The sequence below is a fragment of the Xiphophorus maculatus genome, chromosome 21, assembly GCF_002775205.1.
Source record: "Xiphophorus maculatus strain JP 163 A chromosome 21, X_maculatus-5.0-male, whole genome shotgun sequence".
In the NCBI taxonomy this organism is placed as follows: domain Eukaryota; kingdom Metazoa; phylum Chordata; class Actinopteri; order Cyprinodontiformes; family Poeciliidae; genus Xiphophorus; species Xiphophorus maculatus.
In genome coordinates, this window is record NC_036463.1 from 8,099,558 (window position 1) to 8,122,973 (window position 23,416).

At 36.5% G+C, this 23,416-nt stretch overlaps 1 protein-coding gene across 1 annotated transcript in view; it reads right to left on the reverse strand.

Moving 5' to 3' along the window:
- The window catches only part of plxdc2 (plexin domain containing 2), an 83,255-nt gene that overhangs the window by 26,453 nt on the left and 33,386 nt on the right, over positions 1 to 23,416 (reverse strand). Inside the window, exons 2-5 of the mRNA XM_005798573.3 lie at positions 20,797 to 21,020; positions 12,293 to 12,439; positions 8,680 to 8,749; positions 1,571 to 1,693 (exon numbers count right to left, since the gene is read on the reverse strand). Of these exons, the coding sequence (XP_005798630.2) occupies positions 1,571 to 1,693; positions 8,680 to 8,749; positions 12,293 to 12,439; positions 20,797 to 21,020 (564 nt within the window). The remainder of the gene's footprint in view (positions 1 to 1,570; positions 1,694 to 8,679; positions 8,750 to 12,292; positions 12,440 to 20,796; positions 21,021 to 23,416) is intronic.

The following is a 23,416-nucleotide window of genomic DNA, read 5'->3' on the forward strand; positions in this document are numbered from 1 at the left end:
TCAATCACCATATTTTGATTCAGCTGTTTGAAACACATATTTTAGAAATGCAAAAGCTGATCCGCCATGCATGTAAGAAGTGAGTCACTATGCATAATATCAGAAAACAAACAGCAAAGAAATGGCAAGAATTATGGCGATTATGTATAACTGCAGTTTCATAATTACGAATTGTTATTTTCCTACTTTGTCACATCAAAATGTCTGACTCGTAGAAAAGCAACAATTCTCACAACATTGGCTGGACATGAGTGTGTTTTGTCATTGTTTTAAATGTATAACATTCAAAACAACTTCCATAATTCTCCATCTGATGATTTTTCACATTATAAAATTCTTTAAGAACTGGTCATAAAATCCCATGTGGGAATGGGAAAATAATTGGCAGCTAGAAAAAGAACTTTAAAGTTTTGTCAAATAACCTTGGAGATGTCTTTCTATTAATTTTTCAGCAGAGCATATGACAATCATAACCTCGCCTGTCATATTACTTCTTTTTTTAGAAATTCTAATCAACAAAAACAAGTGAAAGAAGATCACAGGACAGCCAAGCTTTACACCGTCACTGTGAATTTTCACACACAGCCTTGTTTGTGAACAAACAGCTCATCTCTGCTGTGAACGCTTCATCAAGCTTGTTTTTGCATATTTAATGACGGCTCATCCGCAGCACAGCGGAGCGTGCAGTTCTTGTTTGGTATCGGCAGAACGCTGACTGATGGACAGCGAGCTGGGCTCCGGATTGATTGGCTGCCATCATGGTTAAAGTCTGATGAGCTTCTCTGCAGAAGGTCACAAAGTTGGTCTGTCAGTTTGCTGCAGAGTGTGAGAGAGTGACGAGCGGAGTGATGGACAAGACCCAGAGTTTACTTTGGCTTGCAAAAGCATTAATAACCAATTAACTTTGTTATATTTTACAACCTCAAACCTCAAAGTATTTTACTATGATTTTATGCGAGAAACCAATACAACATTATACATGATTGTGATATGGTGATGCTTTGTAGAATCACTTTTCACTGTTATTGCAGCTGCTCAGCTGCACTATATAAAGTAAATATATCATCATCGCAATATCAGTGTGTGCAATATTCATATCACAAATGATTGCTCAGAGTGCAACATTTGTCATTTGTTGGCCAATATGGTTGAAGTGTAATGAAGATTTGCATGCTAATATAATATTTAGCCAGCTGGTGAAAAAATTACCCCACTCTACCCTTGATGATGTTACAGAAAAGTATAATACCCCATCTTGACAGAGCAGAACACTGAATTCCAAATATACAGTACATACATTATTCATAAGGTAAGAACATCAGCAATGAGACAAGACGTGACTCAAGTTTTTGTTTCACAAAATCTGTTGAATGTATTCACATTTATCCCCACTTAACTCATGTTTTTAAATATGTCAGCAAAAGTGGGAAAATAGGAAACTATGACAGCAGGTAAAACTTGCTTATGTTGTATTAACTCGATTTTGTCTGAGCGTTTGAGATGCATCAAAATTAGGGAGACAACAAAATAACTCATTGGGATCATTACAAAAACAAAACAAAACACTTACCATTGTCAAAATAGATTACAGTAGAGTTCCTGGAGACACTTGGGTCAAAGTTGGCCATCAGAGGAGCGATGTACTGTGTTGCTGTGAGCATCCGATGGACGACATCTCCGGTATAAATAAAACCTGTACATGCAAGCAAAAAGACAAAAAATATATATATTTTGTACAAATGACTTTTTGCTGGAAATAGCTCAAACAGTATTACGCTATAAATTTTTGTTATTTTTCTTATCTATATACAGTGATTCTTATTTTGTACAAGAGTTTTAGTATAAGGCTTTTCTCTATACATCTGTGCAAAATGTGCAGGCCTCTGAGACTAAGTGTTCCTGGTGTGCTCTCCTTCCTCTCTCTTGTCATTAATTATCTAGTGTAGGATAATGAGGACAGCACGACATCAAAAATGGGTTTTTGTTACTTTTTTGCTCTTTATGGGAAGGCAAAACAAACTCAGGCTCTATATTTAAAACTCTCTAAACATGGTTATTAATGGAGCCCATTAAAAAGCATAAACACAGCCACTACATATTACATTGGGGAAAGAATTTGCACTGAGAACAACAGAATCCAGCACTGTCCTCACTTCTCTGCAGACTGGAAAATTGGGCGCAGTCAGCTGTTATCCTTCAGTCATTATCCTATAATTTCTTTTTAGGAAAAGCTTTTGTTCTTTTGTATGAAAAAAATTGTAAGAAATACTAGCTGACTTAAACAGTCTTTCTGAGTGTATCAGATATTTCATGCAAGATAATTTTGAGGAATGAACAACACTCTCAGATCATTTAATTTGTTTATGTATCTAGGTACAAAAGAGACATTTTTAATATTTATCAGTTATCATTTATAATTTAATTTCAGCTTTCAGATTTTTGTATTTGTGTTACAAGCTGAAATCTGGCTATTTAGTCAGGCTATCTGCTCAGGTAGCCTGCCAGAGGTCAGTTACCTAATAAAACTGTTTCTTTCAGCTTCCAAATTCTAGTTTTCAAGACCAGCAAACCAGCAGCAACAGGTGGGAGAGGGAGAATACTGCATTACTCTGTACTGCATTTAGCTGATGGTAAAATATGCTGTTTTCCACACTTTAAATATATATATATTTTTAAATATTCCTTTAAATCATGCCTGAACCTTTGATCCGATCTATGAAGTTAATAATATTTCCGGTAAAATGCAATGTTATAGCCGCATGGCTCAAGAAATCCTGTAATGCATAAAGTTATTTATTTCACATGTAATTAAGTAATTTATACTAAGATGCAGACATGGGGGTGGGGGAAGGAACCCTGCTTTTTTTTTTTTTTCTTACAAAAATACAATCAGATCCAGACCTATAAACTCTCATTTCATGTGACAAGGCATCTCCTCACATATGGTGGATGGGCTATAAAAACATACCCATCACTCTGAAAACTATAAGGAGCCTGCTATGAGAGGAAACAGTCTTTCCCAAATACCTCTCTCTGCACAGAATTACCTCGACATGAAGAATGGGAGCACAGAAGAAAATTATGACTTGACTTAGTTGTGTACGGAAAAGAGTGAGTGCAGAGTCCTACAGAGCTCTACAGGAGTTACTATGGTTACAATTAGTTTTTATCTTACCCTTACAAGATACTGTTCCTTGATATGCATTAGTTTCCAATGAGCAATGAATGAGGAGAAAGCTGACTGTATGGACACATATAGTAGAAGCTTGGTGAGAGACAGCAAGAAGATGCAGAACTGGTGTAAGGAGGTCTGACTAAAATATCACAATATTTCCAAATCTGTAAAAAAAATCATTTGGAATTATTCCAGCATTTCACAAAAATAAATATTTTTGGTCATCCTGTCTGACCCAAAACTGTAAAAGTTTAGATTAATTTGAAGTCAGACAGCAATTAAAAATGGTTACGTGTATATTTGTTAATATGTAAATAATTGGTTTCAACTGTAGGCACAATCAGGTTTGTTTACAAAAATGAAAGTAGACCAGTTTTATTTCCTCCTGTAATCAAGAGAACAGAGGAATATGAGAAAAATATGTTACAGGTGTACTCCCTCTCCTTTCTGATTGTCTTGTGAACTGGATGCATCGCTCCAACCTAATCTTACATGAAATATCAGGTGAAGTACAGCAAAGAACACAGAAACTTTATTAGGTAAAACCAACTTTGAACTTTTTATCATATTATAATGCAATTCCTTCATCAAAAACATACTTGGGGTGTTGTTGTGATTCTTTCATGCATATTTGAGAAATCCTTTAATCTCCTGTAGCAGCCAGCCAGGAGTGCCTTAATGCTTGCTCTCAGAGTGTTGCCTACTTCCACAAAACTACTATTTGGAGCTGCAATACCCAGCCAAGCTTCATTCTCATACAGCACCCTTACATCCCCCGCTCAGCTCCTCCAGACCAGCTGCAGCAGCAATTAGCAAACACCAGGTGAAATGGAGCATCTGCTGAGAACTACTTCCCAGTTCAGTGTAGCAAAGAAGCATTAAGGCAGAGTATTGGAAAGAGCAGGAGGTTCTTAAAGAGACGGAGGCTCAATTACAAGGCATTTGTTTTAAGTTATGTGTGATGCATACAGAATTTTTAAAACTACTGAAGGTAACATTGATATCTGATTGTGCTATAAAATGGCACTTACTGTAGCATTCATTTAATCTTGTTTTTAGTCAATATTCTACTCAGTCATGCTGATTTTTTTATGCTGTATTTAATTTCAAAAGAGGTTAGAATGTCCCTCGACGAAGCACAAACACAAACCCGTCTGGAAGCACAAAGCCCAGTGTGAAAGGGTTTTATTTGTGTTGCTGCGTCTGCTTTCCACCAACAAAACACAACCCAGCTTAATACACAGTCTAAAGAAAATCAGACACCCTCTCAATACACTAAAAAGGCGAGGGCTGCAGGGTGCTCAATAAAGAGTCTGTTCATTCATTATAGTTGTCACTATAACCAGAAGGAGACTGGACAGAGGAGGAGAGAAACCAGGGGGAGCAAAAGATAGAGGCGAGAGAGAAGAGTAATGGAGAGAAGCCATGCCAAAAAACGGGGTGTTTTTTCTGAGTGTGTTTATGAGTTCCGCCTACAAAAATGAGCTGAACTGCATATGTCCAAGAAAAACATGAGCAGGAATGATCAGAACCATCAGACTGAAAGCTTTACTTTATTGTACAACATGTTTAGACAAGCTCTTTGTCCTCAGGAGCAGATCTGTGTTTCATTTTCAATACGATTTGTGTTTATCACAGCTGTTTCGAGGCTGAGGAAGGTCTGGGAAAGGAGCAGCATGCCCACCCGCTTCGTATTTAGTCTTCTGGCTTTATGCAACATAGCTGCGAGGCTTCATCTAATTAGAGCGTCTCCTTCTATTGTTTTTTTTTATTTTTATTGCTGACTGTGAAGCAACTGTACACAGCCGACTAGTCACCACTCCTATCACACCCTCAGATCACAGGACATGAAGCAGTTCATGAGCCAACAAAATGTTAACATAAATTATAAAATCAGCCAGAGAGAAACTGGAAAGCAGCAGATGGTCAGTAATTTTAGATGACCTGAACAGTGTGTGGGGACATTAAAGCTTTTTATGCACCGACTGCATAAAAAGCTCCTATTGCAAAGTTAACTTCGTTATCAAATAGTTAGTTGAATATTCTTGAACATGTTGCGGATTAAAGAGAACAAAACTGTTGTCTTTAAAAAGAGCACAGCTGGTGTGAGGCCATTAATTCCTTTTTAAAGTGTTGAACGGTTCTTTAGCTCCCAATTGCATACGATTAAGAGTTCCTGGCAAAAACATTCACAAACTGTAACATTTTTTCAATTTGAAATTTATTCAGTTCTTTCCTTAGATTTGAAATTTCTCATGCTTTTATTGTAATTGTTTTAATGTGCGTATGCTTTGGACTTTAGTTAGTTATTCCTTGTATAGAATAGAATAGAATAGAATAGAATAGAGTTAATTGTAGAATTAATTGGCAAATTGTAGACTGAGTCCCTGTTTTATATTGAAACATGTCTGTCTTAAGGTCAGCATTCTATGTATTTTATATATTCCTGTCATTGATGTTTCAGTTTCCTTGTCACCTTCACCTTCTTCTAACCAGAATTCCTAAAAATCTCCACAACATGTTGCTGTGCTTCACTGTGTTCAGGGTGACGTACTGTGTTATTTTTCCTCCATAAGTTGCATTATCTAGTCTACAAAGTTCAATTTTGGTAAAGAATAAAAATGGTTATTCTGTCAACAGATTCCCCCCCCCCCTATAACACTCACACCTGGACGCTTTGTGAAAATCAAAACATTATTATTTTTGTGTGCAATCCTCTTCCTTTTAAATATCCAATGACAAAAGCTATCATGCTTATTCCTGGAACATGTGGTTATCCTTTCACATTAAAAAATATTTTTTTATAAACAAATTGACACATTTAAGTGTTCTGGTAAAAATGTTTTGCTTCATGATTCCAGATTTTTGGTATGTAAACATGAAAGTGGATCAGAGGCATTTGAAAAGGCCACTTGCCAAAACAATGTTATGGCTGTGTGAGAGTTTGTGTTTGAGAGTTCTTGGCTCTTTTGCTGTTTAGACTGAAGATAAATAAATGAAAAATGGCCGAAGTGACACCTCTGTTATCCCTTGTTACAATAAAAACCAGAGAAAAAAACAAAACCCAGACTAATAACCAGCCCTCATGTTCACTGGTGAGGCAGACAGCCATCTAAGACTGGGCTTAAAACTTTCCTTCTTAAGGTTCCTTTTAATAAAGTTTACAGTTATAGAGGTTTAGGTTTTTATTATTATTTAGGTTAGCTATGTTGTTTTGGATAATGCTCCTGGAAGCTATACTGATATATATTACTCACTCTGCTGTTTCCTCTTGTTTATTCTCTGAGTTTCTTTCCCATAGAAAGTTCCCCTGGCCAGGTGTTTCTGTGTTTAGGTGAGTCTTTTATCTGGATATGTCATTTATGGATTTGTTGCTGCCATGAACCTTGTGTGCTTTTTTCCTTTCCAATACAATATATATGTTTTTGCTTAGCTATGCCTTGTTTGCAAGTAAAGCCAGTGACATAGCTATTCCTACATTAACTTAGTGTTTATCTTTCTTATAGAAAGAGTATTCCTGACTCTGTGCTTTTGTGGGTTTTTTTTTGTTTCTCCATGCTGCTTTCTCAATCCCAAGTCAGCAGATCCTGAAACTGGCCACATTTTCATTTTGTAAAACGTTGAAAGGTTTGTCCACGGTTCCCACATGGCTTCACAGGTCACGGTTTACTGCAAGGTCAACAACTTGATGAATTACAAACTGGGATCACCTGAATATGACTGCATTGTCGTCTAATATGGGCTGAATTTGGTAATATGTAGCTGGATTTGAACCAGACTGAAAATAAATCATCTGGATTCCTCTTAATTGCATTTGAACAGAATTTAAATCGTAATTGGATACGACTTGGGGCGTCTTGTCTTGAGATTATATTTCTTGTGAATGGGCACAATATAAGTACACTGGAAAGTTGAATTATAATGATCCTTTTTAGAAGTAAAAGTCTAGCGGAAAAAACTTATGCCTTGAGTAAAAGCGAAGCTGCTGACAGGAATGAAGGAGAAAAGATGGCAAAGTGGTGAGAGGATGGGATGACCGATAAAGGGATATGAGAGAAGGCTGTCTCAGAGACAAAACCCCTGAGGCCTGTAAGAGAAAGATAGCTGCCACCTCCTCCTCCTCCTCTTGCTACAACTGCTTGGTGACGCCTCTCCATCCCAGTCTAGAGGAATGCAAATTCTTGTTATCTCCTCCCTGCTAGTACGTCCTGTGCCCATCCTCACAGACCGTCTCTAAAAGCAGTTTTCGGAGATAACAATCAAGACTGTGATGATAATAACGATAACCACAACAAATAATTTTTATATTATTTCAGAGGCAGCGAAAGGCAGCCCTGCATCTCTGGAGTAGTTGGGTAAAAGCAGGGCTTTGTTCTTTGATGTGATAATAGCTGGCTGGGGTATTTGTGGTCTTGCTGTCAAGACTCAAGTGGAAAATTGCATTGCACACAGCGGTGAACACAACCGCGTGTCACTTTCCTCGTCTGATACCCCCACCTACGTATCCGAGTCTATCAGGGTGCGACTTGGCAGAGCGATTCATGTTTCCAGCCCAAAAACCACGGGTCTGGATTCTCATCCAGCTAAGTCGGGAGCGGTTTGTTTTCAGTCTAGCAGACGATTACATGGAGGTGAGAAATTTAAACAGTCTCCCATCATGCCGACCGCTTGGCTGGATGACAGCTGTTCGTGGTTCCGTTGTGTGATTTGTGCCAAACGAGACACTTTAACCCTGACACTTCTAATTTAGTCCACGCAAAGGAAAAATTTTGGGATACATATATAATTGAAATCAGATATTCGCATACACTGCATGTTTTTTCTCAATGTCTGGCATTGAATCCGAAACTAAAGTTTTTCCCCTTTTGTAAAATATTTCTATTTGCTAATGAGAGGGAGACAATTATATTTATTTTTTAACTGAAGCTTACCGACATGTAGTTTGTATTTGATAGACTTCCCTTTTGGAAACCTTCATGTGTCCAAGATTTAACTTCTTGGCTGATGTCTTTGTGAAGTAACTTCAATAATTCAGCACAATGTCCTTATTTCTTGATTTAATCATGAATGAACTGTAATGAATTGTAAGTGCACCAGTTAATCTCGCAGCAAAACGCTTCCACAACATAATGCAGACACCTCCATACTTGGGGCGGTGTTCTCAGGTTTACAGAATTTAAACTTTTTCCACCAAATATGTCAAATACTTCAATTTTATTTAAAAAAAAAGCATGGGACAAGATTTTAAATGAGAGAAAAATTAATTATGTGTTTTTTTGGAGTGTATGTAAATATTATGTTCCACACTTCACAGAGCAGTCGACCAGGTAGGTAGCATAGCAAAAATCTGCTTCTTATCTCCATATAAATTTTGTAAGCGCCCCCGCTCTCTCCTAAATCCCATAGCAATAAAAAATAACAGTACATTCAACTTTGCCAAGCATACACAGTCGGTCCAACAATTACAGACATAAGTACTATTCAGAGAGCACATTCCAACTTACCACCAGTTGCTACAGTGATTTCACGCAGGAGATGTCCATAAAACGGGAAATCGAAGGACAGATTAACTCTCTGAGTGGAAAAACAGACAGATGGCTCGAGTCAGGAAGATGAAGGGAACAGAAAATCCAAGAAGAGACTCCTTTTATCTTAAAAACCAGCAGAGGATAAAGATCAGAGGGGAACTGGGAACAGTAAATATAGAGGAGTCTTGTTTGTAACTGCAAAGATGAAGAATATAAATGATTATCTTTGCCACACATTTGTCATGAGTACAAAAAAAGGACAAATCCTGGCAATAAAATGTGATTTTCTTGTTCCTAAAGGAATAAACAACAGGGTATTTATTAAAAAGCAGATCGTAACGGCCTTCAGAACTCAAGGAGAAAAACTTTTTCATCTTTCAAAAACTGTTTCTGCAAGTTTCACTAAATGTATTTTAAGTTTTTTATTTTTACATAAATCCTGAAATACAAGTGAAGTAAGTGAACTTCATGTATGCAGTGTGAAATTTAAATTAGAGTAATGCTTTCTGAAACAGAACAATCTGGCTTCACAACAAACAACTCAATAATAATAAACTAGTGAGAGTTTAGATATTAATGCATATAATATAGGAACATAGTACTGTATGTATATTCCTGTTTTGAGCTTTTTGTCATTAAAATAATCTCACTTTTGATAAGGTTCTTCAACTTTTGCAATATAAACATTACAATATAGCAATAAAGTATAATTTTTCTCAAAAGTCTTGAATTATCAGCGGAAATTAGAAAGATTTCACATTACGTTTTGCTTAAGTGCATTAAGTGCGTTTTGCATTTGTGTCATTCACCACTTCATCTCTACTCTTGGCAGGATTGGACTCACATACCATGGTTTATGGATGCATCAAGTCATCTGTACACCAAATATGGCACAGTAACTGCCAGAAGAGAGAACGGAGATTGGCAGCTCCAATAAATACTGGAATACATAGCCCTACATTAGTAATCTGGTGGTAAACCGCCCTGAATCTCACTAGCTGTGCAGCCAATTCCACAGCTTAACTTCTCAGCAAAGCTCTGATGGAGCTGACCTCTGTTGCTGTGTTTTGTTTTCTGACCTTATCAGCCAATTTTTTTTCTGCATCTGGGCCAGCGCGCCAGCAGCCAGCGGGTCTGGAAAGGAGCATGTTCTGCTGAGCTTTAAGCAGTTTCTCAGGACTTTAACTGCCCATCACAATGAACTATTTCTTTAAAACGTTTGCCCTCTGTCACGAGACCACAGATTATTCCAGCACAGATGGTTTTTCGTTCTCAATGAATAAGCTAAAAGTGCCAAGTGTCCTATTTGACTGTCTGTTGATTCAGGACATTCTCTTACTGATTTGTCAGACTAAGTCAAATTTAGAGAATAATCCAAAATCATTTAAATATCTTCTTTCAGCGGGAACACCTCATCTCTGGCAAAAAGAAAATTGAAGGCAGAGGAGCAAAATGCACAATGCGGGACTCTATTCTGACTCCTCAGCAACTATTGTTCTATCAGGTTACTTCCTTTCTCTCTGCTGCCATGCTGTTCTGCTTCTCTGGTCGGTGGCTGCTGCCTTATGACTGTATCAGTATGCAGCTCACATGGGTCACCTGCCTGCACCGACCTGGAAGGAGTGGGGACTTTAAAGATAGCTGCAGACAAGACGTTAAACTGCATGTAGAAACCTTGGATTTTTCATCTTTAACTCATCTTATCTTTAATATATTATGACAGAAAGATGACAATTGTGGACCCTTTGGGTAAATAAAACAACTGTTTCATTTGTGTTGGAGTGTTATATTTGTTAGACTGACTCCTAAGAGGTTAACACAATGAAATTCTTCTCGAAGAAAGAAGAGATTGGTTAAAAAATAAAATAAAAAAAAACCTTTCTGGTGTAACCCTATGTGAACACTAGGTGGCACTTGTTAAGAAATAAGTTATTTAGTGTCTGGTGGTGCCTGTTGTTGCAATGCATCAACAGCACAAAGTCAACCATTAGGCAGAAGTGATGAGATTACATTATATGTATAATCAACATTTTCGCAGCTCTGTATTTTAAACTGTGTTCAGGCTTGTAGTTGACAATATTGGTATCCAATCAAGCAATCTGAAAAAAAGGAGCAAAAAAAGAACAGAAAGCAGCTGAATAGGCAGCTGAACTTGCAGAATAGTGGTGCATCAATTTAGAAAATATGTAATAATCTGCCCTGTAAGGCTGTCAAACGGTTCATAAGAAAGTAATTCATAAGAAAATAATAATTAATATCTCTACTTTCATTTTTAAGAATAAATGAAATCAATGTATTCATAATAAAACTTGGAAAAAGTCATGTCTAAGCCACTTGTATCCGGTAAACTAAGTTTAGCCTGAACTTGAACGGTATTGATGGATTCAGCCCAAAGCAGAAAGTCTCATTGAATTAGGCTAATAAACAGCGTTTTGTTTGAGTACTTCTAAACCTTAATTAAATGACTTGCTAGAATTTGTGGACCTCCAGTTTCTCTTTGGAGAACCCAGAATTTTTTTGGACTTTGCTGCACCTGTGTGCTCTTATTTTGCCCTGTAGTCAAAATAATATCGAGAGTACAGTGAAGCTTGATGCTTTGGTATCGGTGGAAGAATTTTAAAGCTCTCCTGTAAATGAAAAGTGCAACTGCAACTCTTATTTCGGTCTTATAATATGTGACTTTGAGGGTTTTTTTTTTAGTTTATTTATTCTGATGTTAATGCCAAACTTTTGAACTTGACTACTGCCTTTGACTTTGCCTTTAACTTATAGCAGTGTACCACCTGGGATGGGTTTCCATTAAAATATAGATTTTTAACCCAAGGGACCTCCATGGCATTTAAACCCATTAAAATTTTCCATTAAAATATTCTAGACTTGAATTGATATAAACTGTCAGTTGCCAAGCTTTAAAGGCAATGTACATGCAGCATACTAAGTCAAAGGCTCTCAATTTACAGGCCATTTTAAAAAGACTTCACACGCCTTTGATCTTTCCACACCTTACCTTTTTACAACTACAAATATCAGTTTATTATATAAGGGTTTTATGTGATACACCAACACAAAGTAGTGCATAGAAATGAAGTAGGTGAAATATGGCACAGATTTTTATTTTCCTGCAATTGTAGGTGGTTGAACTGTATTTTATTTTTGGGGTATCACAGTAAAGGTGGCTAAAACAAATGCATGCCACCATTTTCACATTTATTCTTGTAAAAAAATGTTTTTTGAAAACTCGTTTTCTTCCACTTGACAAATACAAGTACTGCTTTATGCAGGTTTACCACATGAAATCCCAAAAGAACTTTTTTAAGTTTGCAGTTGTAGTCTGCTGCAATGTGGAAAAAGCCTAGGGGATATGAAGACATTTGCAAGAAAGGAAACTGTTCACTAGGTTTTATTTATTATCATAGATGTCACATACAGTAGGGCCTGAAGTAGTCCAAGCTGATTTAGGATGCTTCTTTGTTAATTCAAAATATCTGGGGAAATATTTTATGCAATAATTTTAGCAAGACAATGACTGAGTGCTTCAATCCTACATTTAGCATCCACTAAATCTCCAGTTCTGCTGTTGTTGACTTACCGCTGCCTGTCTGTGTGTGTTAGACAGAATCCCATGGATCTTCACTTTGTCCTTCTCCATCTGGTCAATATTTACCCACAAGTCTTTGCTCATAGGATCTGACGGACCGTATGTTTTTGATGTGTAGTAGTTGTGATCCATGTCCTCCTAAAAGAATGACAGAACAAACGGTTTGGGCTTTTAGTTTATGTAAGAGTAAGAAAGGAAAATGTAGTGTTTTGCTAAAGTTCATATATTTTGCCATGTTGCAACAACAAACCTGAATGTATTTTAATAGGACTTTATAAGAGACTAACACAAAGTAGTGCATAATTATGGAGGAACATCTTGTCATTTTATTTTTTGTTAATAAGTCAAGTTTATTTGTAAAGCATATTTCTTCATCAAGGCAGTTCAAAGTGCTTTACGTGACAAAATTGAACAAAATTACATGGCACAGACACATTATGTTCCAGTGGCCCAAAAGAGGAGTAATAAAAAGTTGTTGTACAAACCAGAATCAATCTATTTTCCAGTTACTATTAATTAAATGTAGCTCTCTTCGGTGGGTATTTAGACTTGATTTTAGAAACTCTGTGTTTTAGCTGTTTTGCAGTTTTCTGGAAGTTTGTTCAAGATTAGTGGCACACAGAGGCTGAATGCTTCTTCTGCATATATGGTTCTGGTTCAGGGGATGCAGAGCAGACCTGAGATATGAGTGGTCTGGATGGTTGATGCAACAACAACAGACAATTGATGTATTTTGGTGCTAAATCATTCAGTTATTTATGAATAAAGTATTTTAAAGTTTGAGCTATAGTAAGCCAGAGTAAGGGCTTTAGAACTGTGTCGATGTGTCCCATCTTCCTGGTTTTAGTGAGAACTCAAGCAGCAGCATTTAGAATCAGTTGCAGTGGTCTTACTTTTTAGGCAGATCTGTGTTACAGTAATCAATTCAACTAAAGATAAACGCATGGAGGAATTTCTCTAGATCTTGATCTTGATCCATCCTTTAATCCTAGAAATGTTTTTCATGTGACAGAAGGACAACTTTGTAATTGTCTTTGAGTCTCTGAAAGATAATAACTTAAGTTTTGTTTCTGTTCAGATGGAGAAAGTTAAGGCATTGATTTGTTCAATGCATCTTCTCAGTATGGGTTCATGGTCAAGTGGTGACATTGTAATGAAGAGCTGTATCAACTGCGTAGTTATGGCAACTAATCTTATTGTTAGCCATGTTAGTGTCAACATGCTCAGGCTGAGCTAGCCTGAGCATGTTGATACTAAATAGGAGGGGCCCACAGAATAACACATTTCCCTCAAGTGCAAATTATGAAAACACAATACAAACATTTACATCCTCATACAACATGTCCATTCTGTCTAAAGTTTAGTCCAATCAGCATATATGTTGATTGTTGGCTAATCAAAGTACACAAAGCCAATTAACTTCTTATTCTCTTCAAAACGCTGGACCAGTCTGCAAAGTCAAGGCTGCTGTTTATAACAGAAACATCTGCTGACTTTTACAAGCTGCGTAGAAGGAATTTGTCTGCTTTCATTGTGTCCTGTGCTGAATTAGGAGGAATGATTTTGTTATCTTTCTTTCCCTCTGGATGTAATGATACATAACAGCTGTGTCTTTTATCTAAAACATAGTTAATTTTAATGTTCTGCTGGATCGGCAGACAGAGAGGGGCAAGCTTCTCCTGGCTGTGATCTGAATAAAGGAAGCTCACTCAGTTCTGTGATTGCTTTGATATATAGGCAGTAACTTTAAGAGTTATTTCACTTTGACTGTCAAAATGCCAAGACACCAAGAGAGTTAAAGCGCAATATTTCTCTTTTTAGTTTGGTTTGCCTTAAGAAGTAATACTTTTTTTGTCTTGGAGATATAATCTAATGACTAACCTCAACATTCATAAATGAGTATTAGATAAAAAGGAATCATGTTTCAGAATTGACAAAGCAAATTTTTAAACTGAACATGATGATTTTGATTTTAACTGACATTGTCAAAAACCTTTATTCATAACTATTTTAGTAGATAAATCAAGTCACCAAAATGGGAGCCCCACCTGGTAGTCTTATTCAACACATTACATCTAGAAGACAAAACCAAAAATGTTTAAAAATTAGCAAATGCAGGCCTACAGTGCTCTAAAAACCAATCGTCCAGAAATAGATTCCTTCTGTTTTTGTCACATTTAAATCTTTTAGGTCAATCAAATGTTTATATCAAAACAGACAAGGTAAGTGAATGCCGAAGGCCCTTTTTAGGTCATGTTTTGATCTAATTATGGGTTCAAACCAAATGCGTCTGACGCTTCAAGTGCGATGTGTGTGCACTTTTGGTGCATTCACACCAAACGTGTTTTGAGCATCAGGTTTACATTTAAAGTCTATATGGAGCGCTGGATGCATTGAACATGGTCAACACTTCAAGCACTCAAAACACTCTAAACGGTACAAATCGCCCTGGCTAGACGCTTGAAATGCGCAGCAACGACCCTTGACGAACCTGCACAAAGACTCTGAATGTAGTCCAGACATGACTGACTCTCAAAATGCGTTTGGTGTGAAATCACTATAAGGAATTAAAAATACATACAGTATATACAATACAATATGCCCCTATCTGGAGAAGTTATAAAATCAGATTCACAATGAAATTACTTGGAGAAAATGATGAAAAATGTCTAAAAACATCATTTTGGAGGTGTTCGTGATCACTACATCCTAAAATTAAATGGGCCAAATCAGCAAAATGTAAACTTTCTGAACAGAAAAGCTCAAAGGGAGACTTGGAGCCTATCAGAACACCACAAGAGTTTATCTGACCTTCACAAACACAAAAACTGTACTAACAACTTTGACGGAAAGAAAAAGAAAATTCACTGAAGACTTCCATTCATTTGTGTTTGTGGCTTTTACCTCAGGTGCCCATTACATCAATACTGAATTATTCAGAGAAGTGAATATTATGCCAACATATTTCCACTTCTGGATGGCTTTCCAATAGCAAAGAGACCTTGAATGAAGCCTTATGCTTTAAGATTATATTTGGGGTGGAGAGAGTGAAACATGTTTAAAGGGCTTCTTAAATCTGAAGGCTGCTTAAAGTTCATCAGTCTGTACCTAGAAGACCTCTGGACTATCGCTGACCAAGCACTTTTGGCAGTTTAGTATATTAAGAAAATTATGCAGACAGTGTTTGGAGGCATTACTGCACAGTTCTGCATTTGCAAAAGCATTTTCGTTGTTGCATAATTCATGTTTGTTTCCCTGCATTTTAATGGAGAAATAATGTTATCGTTTCTTGACGTGTCAAAACACCAACATATCGTATTACACTGATCAACATTAACTTCTAAAAACATTTTTGCAAATAATTTCACACTAATTGCAAATTAAATGTCCCATAAGAAGGTGGGACACTCAAAATGTTACCCCAAATCTGCCAAGAGGATTCAGTTTAATAAATAAAATCATGTTCACTGTTCCCCTAGTTCAAAAAGCAGCATGATCCGAATCCAACACACTAATGTAATGTATAATTTAGGTGTTCTCCTCATGACTGTACAAAATGGGCTACACACCACATTCATAAGCTCATGATCTCAAGTGAAAGCAGAGGATGAATTTTTGAACAGATTCGGGTTCACTTGAAGAGCATTTCCAACATGCAGCAGTTGCATAAGAGGGTATAAAAATCAGTTTTCACAATTTTTTTTTACCCTTCTATACCATCCACTGTCAGTAAGCAAATAGATTTTGAATATGAAGCCAGCAAAGGGTAACAGAGTCACTTGTCCAACCATTTTCACTGCTTAGAAACACACACACAAACCTCAATCTTACTGCACTGATTTGAAGCATGTTAAACAGGCATGCCAATCAGCAGAACACACTTTCACTGTAAAACCTTAATTACCAAGAGTAGCCGTGGCTCAGTTTCAGGATAAATGTGAAAACATGGACAAGACAGTAAATATGGAAATCAATTTCTATAAATTTTCTGAGACTTTATTTGTCTCTCTTGGTTTCATCCAAGCGCTGTAGTATGAGTTTGAAGGTGGCTGTTGTCTGTGTAATCTGTCATCACAGAGCGTGCCACATGTTTCCTGTGTGTTTGTTTTATTCCTGGAGGAGATAAGACTTGAAATGGTGACAGCTTCAATCAGTGACTTACACTGAGATTCTTTTAGCTGCGTTCTGTAATTTTTCATTTGTTTTCTACACTGTAAGTTGTCATTTTGCTGTACATCTTTCCAAGCTGCTCCTGGATGTTTGAATTGAGTGCAGAGTGTGCGTCTACTGGGAAAGATTTACCACACTAAGAAATATACAACTGGCTTGAGGTCAGGGATTTCATGTTTATGTCTGCTTGGTATTCCAGATCTTTAGGTCATTTTGCAGCCCAACCAGACAAGCGGAAGTACATTTTACACATGTAAAACACTATTTTGCAGTGAAAAAATATGTCACACTTAAAGTCCGACTACATAGCTTGGAAACAAAGGGGGCCGTGTTCTGTCTTTCTGAATATTTATGTCAAAGATCTGCGAATGTGTGAGATTCAGCTAAGCTGAAACAAGTGTTGTCATTAAAAATAAACGAGGCTTGCATTTTCTGATGACTACTGTCAACCTAATGTGTGTGAGCTAATCTAACAGAAAACATCTTCCAAGCTCACACCTGTAAAAACTTTTTGCAACATTCATAGAAACCTACAAATACAAACATCTGTAATAAAAATAGAGATCCAATGATAAACAAACTGGAAATCTATTTTCAGCAATGACCACTGAGCCGGAAACAAAAATTGTTACAATTCCCAAGTGTTTTGGACTTTTGCTTCATTTATTTATTTATTTCCTAATTTGCCCTATATTGTCTCCATGGTCTGCTTGTGCACCTTTTTTTCCATACCAATTAAGTAATAATTTTTTTCATGAAATCATGAACTCTATGATGATGCCTCGTAGCCTTAACTTCTACAACACAACAAAAATGCTTTCATTTTAGGTATGGTGAAGACACTGTACCTAAAAGCTACCAGATTGCCTATAGCAACACACATCAAAGTGGATGTTGCAGGTGTAAACTTGTTTCAGGTTGGTTCATGTTGTTAAGATGTATATTTAGTGATAGTATAGAGGGACGTTTTTGGTTTCAAGAGTTGAATGGAAATACAGTCCCACTTGCCTGGGGATTGCTTATAAAAATATACGTATATACTGTATATATATATATATATGAGCTCCAGGAATGTTTCCAAAATTGTAAGCCCTGATTAAACACAACATTTTAGGAGTTTAAACTATAAGGTAAAAATAAAAACCGGACCATGAATCTAGAAAAAAATACTACCACAATAGTTTAAAAAAATCCATTAGTGACAACATGAAAAACATCTCTGCACTAAATAAATAAGACCTGGCTAATGGTCAGTGGCCATATTGACTCGTTCCCACAGTTTTTTGTTGTTTTTTTTACACAATTTCTCACAGCAACCTAAAGACCAAGTTAGCAAAGGAGGTCTTTAATCTGGATTAACGATCCGGAGAGCTCCTCCAGTAAGTAAAACCCATTCAGGGTGTCAGACTGTCTACAATTAAAGCCTCATTCGAACTTTCAAGTCAAGGTGAAACAAAATGAGGCATTGTTCGCAACGAAAGATGTGAACCAGTAAACTGAAACAGACTAAGGTGAAAGCAAAGACTTCAAGGCTTCATTTATTGAAGTGAAAAACAAATATTTTGAGTTGTTTTTTGGTTTGATTTGTCAGCAAGGAAGTAAAAAAGGAAGTAGTTTAACACAGCAATGATTTTAACGCTGGAATGTTACTTTGGATTTTGGCACAACTAACTGATGTTACTTAAGTTTCTTAGATGTGATCAAATTAACAACCTCCAGAGAAACATTTATGACAAATTTGGACAAGAAAAAAAATGAAAGAAGTTGAGATATTTACGTGACCAAGGCCACATTTGGTCTGGTTATGCCACATTTGTTCATTTAGCAAAAAAAAAATTATTAGATGGAAGACTTCTAATCATATGTACTTATTCTCTTATATACTTTTGTTATGTATAATATATACACATATATAATTGCATTAATATGATCTTATTAATCAAAATAATTATATTAGTTACATGAAATACTGCTTGCGATACTAAAGTTTACTTTTTAATGAATAACTGAATATAGCTCATGCTACTTCAAAAACATTTTTATTACCGGGAAAGAACATTCAAAATATCATCGAAACTCATCAGATTTAACTCTATTAAGGTTTCTGGTCTTTCTCTGGAGCTCAAGTTAAGAGATTCAGCAACATAAGTAGGAATGCAGCTGCAGTCCATCAGAATGCCCTGATGGGCTAAAGGTCAAAAGTCTGGAAGTGAAAGAAAACATAATTTGGAATTTTAAGAAGGAACACCTTTAGTCCATCAGCTTCTCAAACTATAACACAGATACATCAAAAATAATGAGAATACCTTACATTGAGATCCACATCTTGTCAGCTTTTAGTGTTCAGGTCAAGTTATCTCAACTTACTTTTCTCAATATCCTTTTTTTTTCTCAGCACAGCTGAAGAGGGACTTTAAGCACAACAGCTGCTTGAATGGCTTCAAGGTTATTCTGTGGTTAAAGGCTAACTTATGTAGCCCAAAATGTTGGAAAGTTTCTGATTTTGGATCACTCTGAAGCATAATTGGGTAAGAATAAAACATAACATCAAAGTAAGTCAATAACTGATTATGTTTAACACATAAGTCACTCTTGAAGGTTAGAACTAATCATGGTTTTATTATGGATTACTTTAAAAGCATCCCTGACTAAACAAACACATTAAGATTTAGAGGACTGTCTGATATGTAACTAAACAAATAGTTTATGCTGGCAGAACAGAACAGTCTTAAGTACTCATATCTTGAATGTTTTGGGACACCATGTTCAGAAAGAGGTCAATTTAACCAGATCTAAAGTAACAGAGAGGGCCTTGTTAGAAATAAATAATGGGTGGAAGGTCAAATCACAGATGTTAGTGTGCACTCTAACTATAATCCATTTCCCATATTTCTAGTGTACAGTATACGTCACTTCAGAGTATCTATCTATCTTTCTTCATTCTAAATATGTAAAATGTCAGAAAAAAAAGAGTTGGAAAAAAAGAGAAAAGAGAAAAAAAACTATATATATGTCACACCTGACTATAAGTCATAGGACTAGCAAATCTGTGGAAATAAAGTTACTTACAGTCTGGAAAATATGGTGTTGACATTTTTATTTGGTAACTATTTAAGAACATAACTATGATGATTGGGTTCATTTCCTCTCAATATTGGTGGTGGATCTTTATAATATTAGTTTTCAATAGCAATAATAAAAGCTCCTTCAGCAGTAACGTATATGTTGTCAATGTTCATATGCCATTCAAAAAAGCTTAAGGCTTGGAATACTGCTAATAAAGTATGCATAGGTTTAATTTTACAGAAGTGTATAAAAGATAAATTCTCAACAACCCCCTCTGCAAGAAGACCTAGATGGGATAAGAACTTAATAAATTACAAACAAATCAGCAAAGCAGGTAAAGTACAGGGTCAAGTACAGATCTCAAAAGTGTGGTAGCAACACCAATAAACATGTAACATGTACATTTGGCATATGTACATGTGCCAAATTTATATATCTGAAGCCATTTGGCCCTGCTCAGCAGAATATTTCATTTTGAGTGTGTTAAGCTCAAAATGGCCCATGTACACAAGTGTGTGCGTGAATGTTTACAGCTGGCGATCAAAGCTTCCTCCATCTTCGCTGGGAGACATGCGCCTGTGAACCTGAGATGATTAGAAGCTGCAGGAAAACTTAACGAGCTGTCTGAGCCCGGGCAGCCGCCGTCATTATGGCTGAACTCCCCGGTGCAGAGAACCAGACAAGACGCCACAACAGGGGACAGGCTGATGCCTTTCATTCCCCCAGACTCTAACGCAGGTCAAGCATGGCTATTAATCTCCTGCAGGTTGACCAATGTGTTCTCATAGGAATCCGGGTTAATTTCCTGCTCCATTCATCTGAGGTCAGATTTAAGGAGCTCCACTCCCACACATGAACACCTTAAGACTGAGCTTCATTTTATTTGAAACATTAAACCTTTAAGCCTCCCCCGTATATTTTTTATTACTTAGCTATTTAAGAGGTTTGATCAGTGAATGAGACCAAACAATAATTTTAAGCACCATTTAAATGAGAACCTAATTTAGATTAAACTTTCCTGGGAGGAGTGGTAACCACATCTTAAAACAAAATTAGCAAGACCAAACATTGTTTTGACAGCAACAAAGTGACCAGGCCTAGCTGCTAAAAGTGATGCGGACAATTCACCAAATAATTGAACCCGATACACACTGAAGTTAAGGTTTTATGAATGAATACTCAGGTTTAAGTGAGCAAAAGATTTCTTTTACTCACTGCTTTTAACACCAAGTGACTGTGTTCATTTTTCCCAGACTTACCTCAATCTGGGAGCTGTTGTCTGTGTCCTCTGCGGACAGCAGGCCAGGGAACCCTTCGAGCTCCTCCGGCTCTGGCTCCTGTTCCTGCTCCTGGCTAGCTCTGTTGCTGTCCATGTTACGAGGTTTTGGGGGAAGCCACCTCCTCCATCGGTGACTGTACAGCCTTACATCCACCGCTGAGCCCTCATCTCCATCTCGCTCCAACACATACGAATAAGAGACCCCTAAGGGAACATGCAAGAAAACATAAAACATCACCTTTATAGAGGTAAACCACTTTAAGGTAGTGAATTGTGTTTGATCAATTTAAACTGTCACTACAAATACACTATAATCCAAATGATGCACTAAGGCAAACATTACCTCTGGAGTTAAAATATTTAGCCAGTTAAATGCATAGAGGCAGGTGAATATATATAGATGCACATACACATGAGGAGTATACAGCAGTAACAACAATGCTGTTGATAAATTGTTAGCAGGACAAGAAAAGGACTAAGAAAAATCTATACTTTAGGATTAATAATAAAAAAATGCTAAATAATGATATCATTTGTTTTATTTTTAAAACAACAGAATTTGAATTTCTGATAATCCTGTCTTGCAAAGTTGCTCTTAAGCTTAAAGTTAGAGAACTTAGTTCATTCTTGGTATTATAATTGTGATACTTTTCTCATCTATTACCACTGTAGGTATTACAGATTCAGATTCATCAGTGTTGCCATTCAACACAACACTTCATTTTCATTCTCTTCAGTTTAAAAAAAGTGCAGCGTCTGCAAGATGATTAGATCCTAAAAACTCAATTATTATTAACGTTAGTCATGTTGAGACCTCACCTCACGTTGAACTCAAGTGTTTCTGTAAAGATATTTTATCTCTTATCGTTATTGCTCTGTCATGTGTAAACAAATGACCATTTTCTTGGTTTTCTGAAAAGTAATTGCCGGGTAGGAAATACAATAAAAACAAATCAGCTCTTTTGAAATATTTAAACATCTTCCTCCATTAGATCTTGGTCTGTGCAATATTGGGAATATTTCATTTTACTCTGTTGTAAAGCAACTTGTCATATGACACCATGTGGGAACCAGACCCACCATATGGGTTGTCCAAGCAAGAACTTGATGTAAAAAATCAAAAACGATAAAAAAAATTTAGAAAGTTAAATTACTTTTCAGTTTTGTTTTATAAGTCAGGTGAGCAGCTAAAATAATCTACATATAACCAATTCCAGAAATAATTCCAGTTTGTTTCCCTTAATTTTAAAATACTCAGCATGCCTAGACAGGATTGTGCCTCACATGACCCTAATAGGATTAAGCGGTTTGATACAATTAGTAATAAACTTTATTTTCATAGCGCTCATTTAAAGATTAGTTTACAAAGTGCTGGCATGCTGTTGGTACTTTATGCAAATAGTTTTGGCTTGAGGACAGAGAGAAACGCTGATTTCTCAGCTGTCACTGATCTATGCTCTATTTTACGAGACAGAGGTCACAGGGTTTAACCAGCAGAGCATATTTTCTACTCCTTCCCCTTGTCTCTTTTCTCTCACGCTCATGGTCAGATCTCAGAGCTGTCCTCCTCCTCCTGTTGGGCCCCCAGGATCAGTGGTTCTCCAAAAGGGGGAGGAGTGGGAGTAAGTGGAGAGGCTTAAGATGCTAATTCACCCAAAGTGGAGGCTGACAGATTCACTGGCAAAGCAAAAAAGCAGCAAGATAAATTTGCTTGTGGAAGAGGGTGTTGATCTGGAGGAATTTACCAGGGCAGACTCCTGAGTATGAAACATGGCTGGGAGTACTGTGTGTCACAACATGCATACAAAGATTTTAGAGAATATAATTATATGGCTCTGAAATTGAGCCGCTATTCTTCGTATAGAAATGGACTTATACACTGAATTTAATAACTCCGGTGACATACAAAATTACAGTGATTTATCAAAAATTTATTGGCTTCTATTACCACTAGTAAACATATTTATATCAGAAAAAAGTTGTAAGACATATAATTTTCCTTCTTTCTAAAATATATTCTCACTGAATGGTAGTTGGCATACAATCAGCTGCCCTGTGATCGTAAACTTGAATAGCTGTCTGCTAATGATTGGGTGTTGAACTCCAGCTTTGCCCAACACAAATCAGTGTTATGCAGAAAAGTTTTAGCGTTTGAAAGAGCAAACATTTCAATGAAATTAATAGTGATAAAGTGCGTTGAGTGGTGTGCATGCCTAGAAATGTATTATGAGATTAGTAGTAAAACCAAGGTTTTAAACAATCAGTTTAGAAAACATTAACGGTTCCCATTATAATGTTCTTCTATTTAAAGTCTTTTTAATGAGAGACCAGTAAAAATAAACGTCCATGAATAACTTCTCCCTGAAGGTATTTGGTATAGCTTTAAAGGGGAAGTGTGCTTAAAAAGTTTTCCACATACACATTTTTAGATCCTTTGTTCAATGAATGGGTCATTTTTGTTTACCCAGCAATGAAACCTCTTTCCTTCTTAGAAATACAAAAAAGATCACACATTAATAAGTGAATATTAAATTAAGTTTAGGCCTTTAACAGGTATAAATTGTGAGATATCTTCTATTGAATGACATCAGGTAATACGG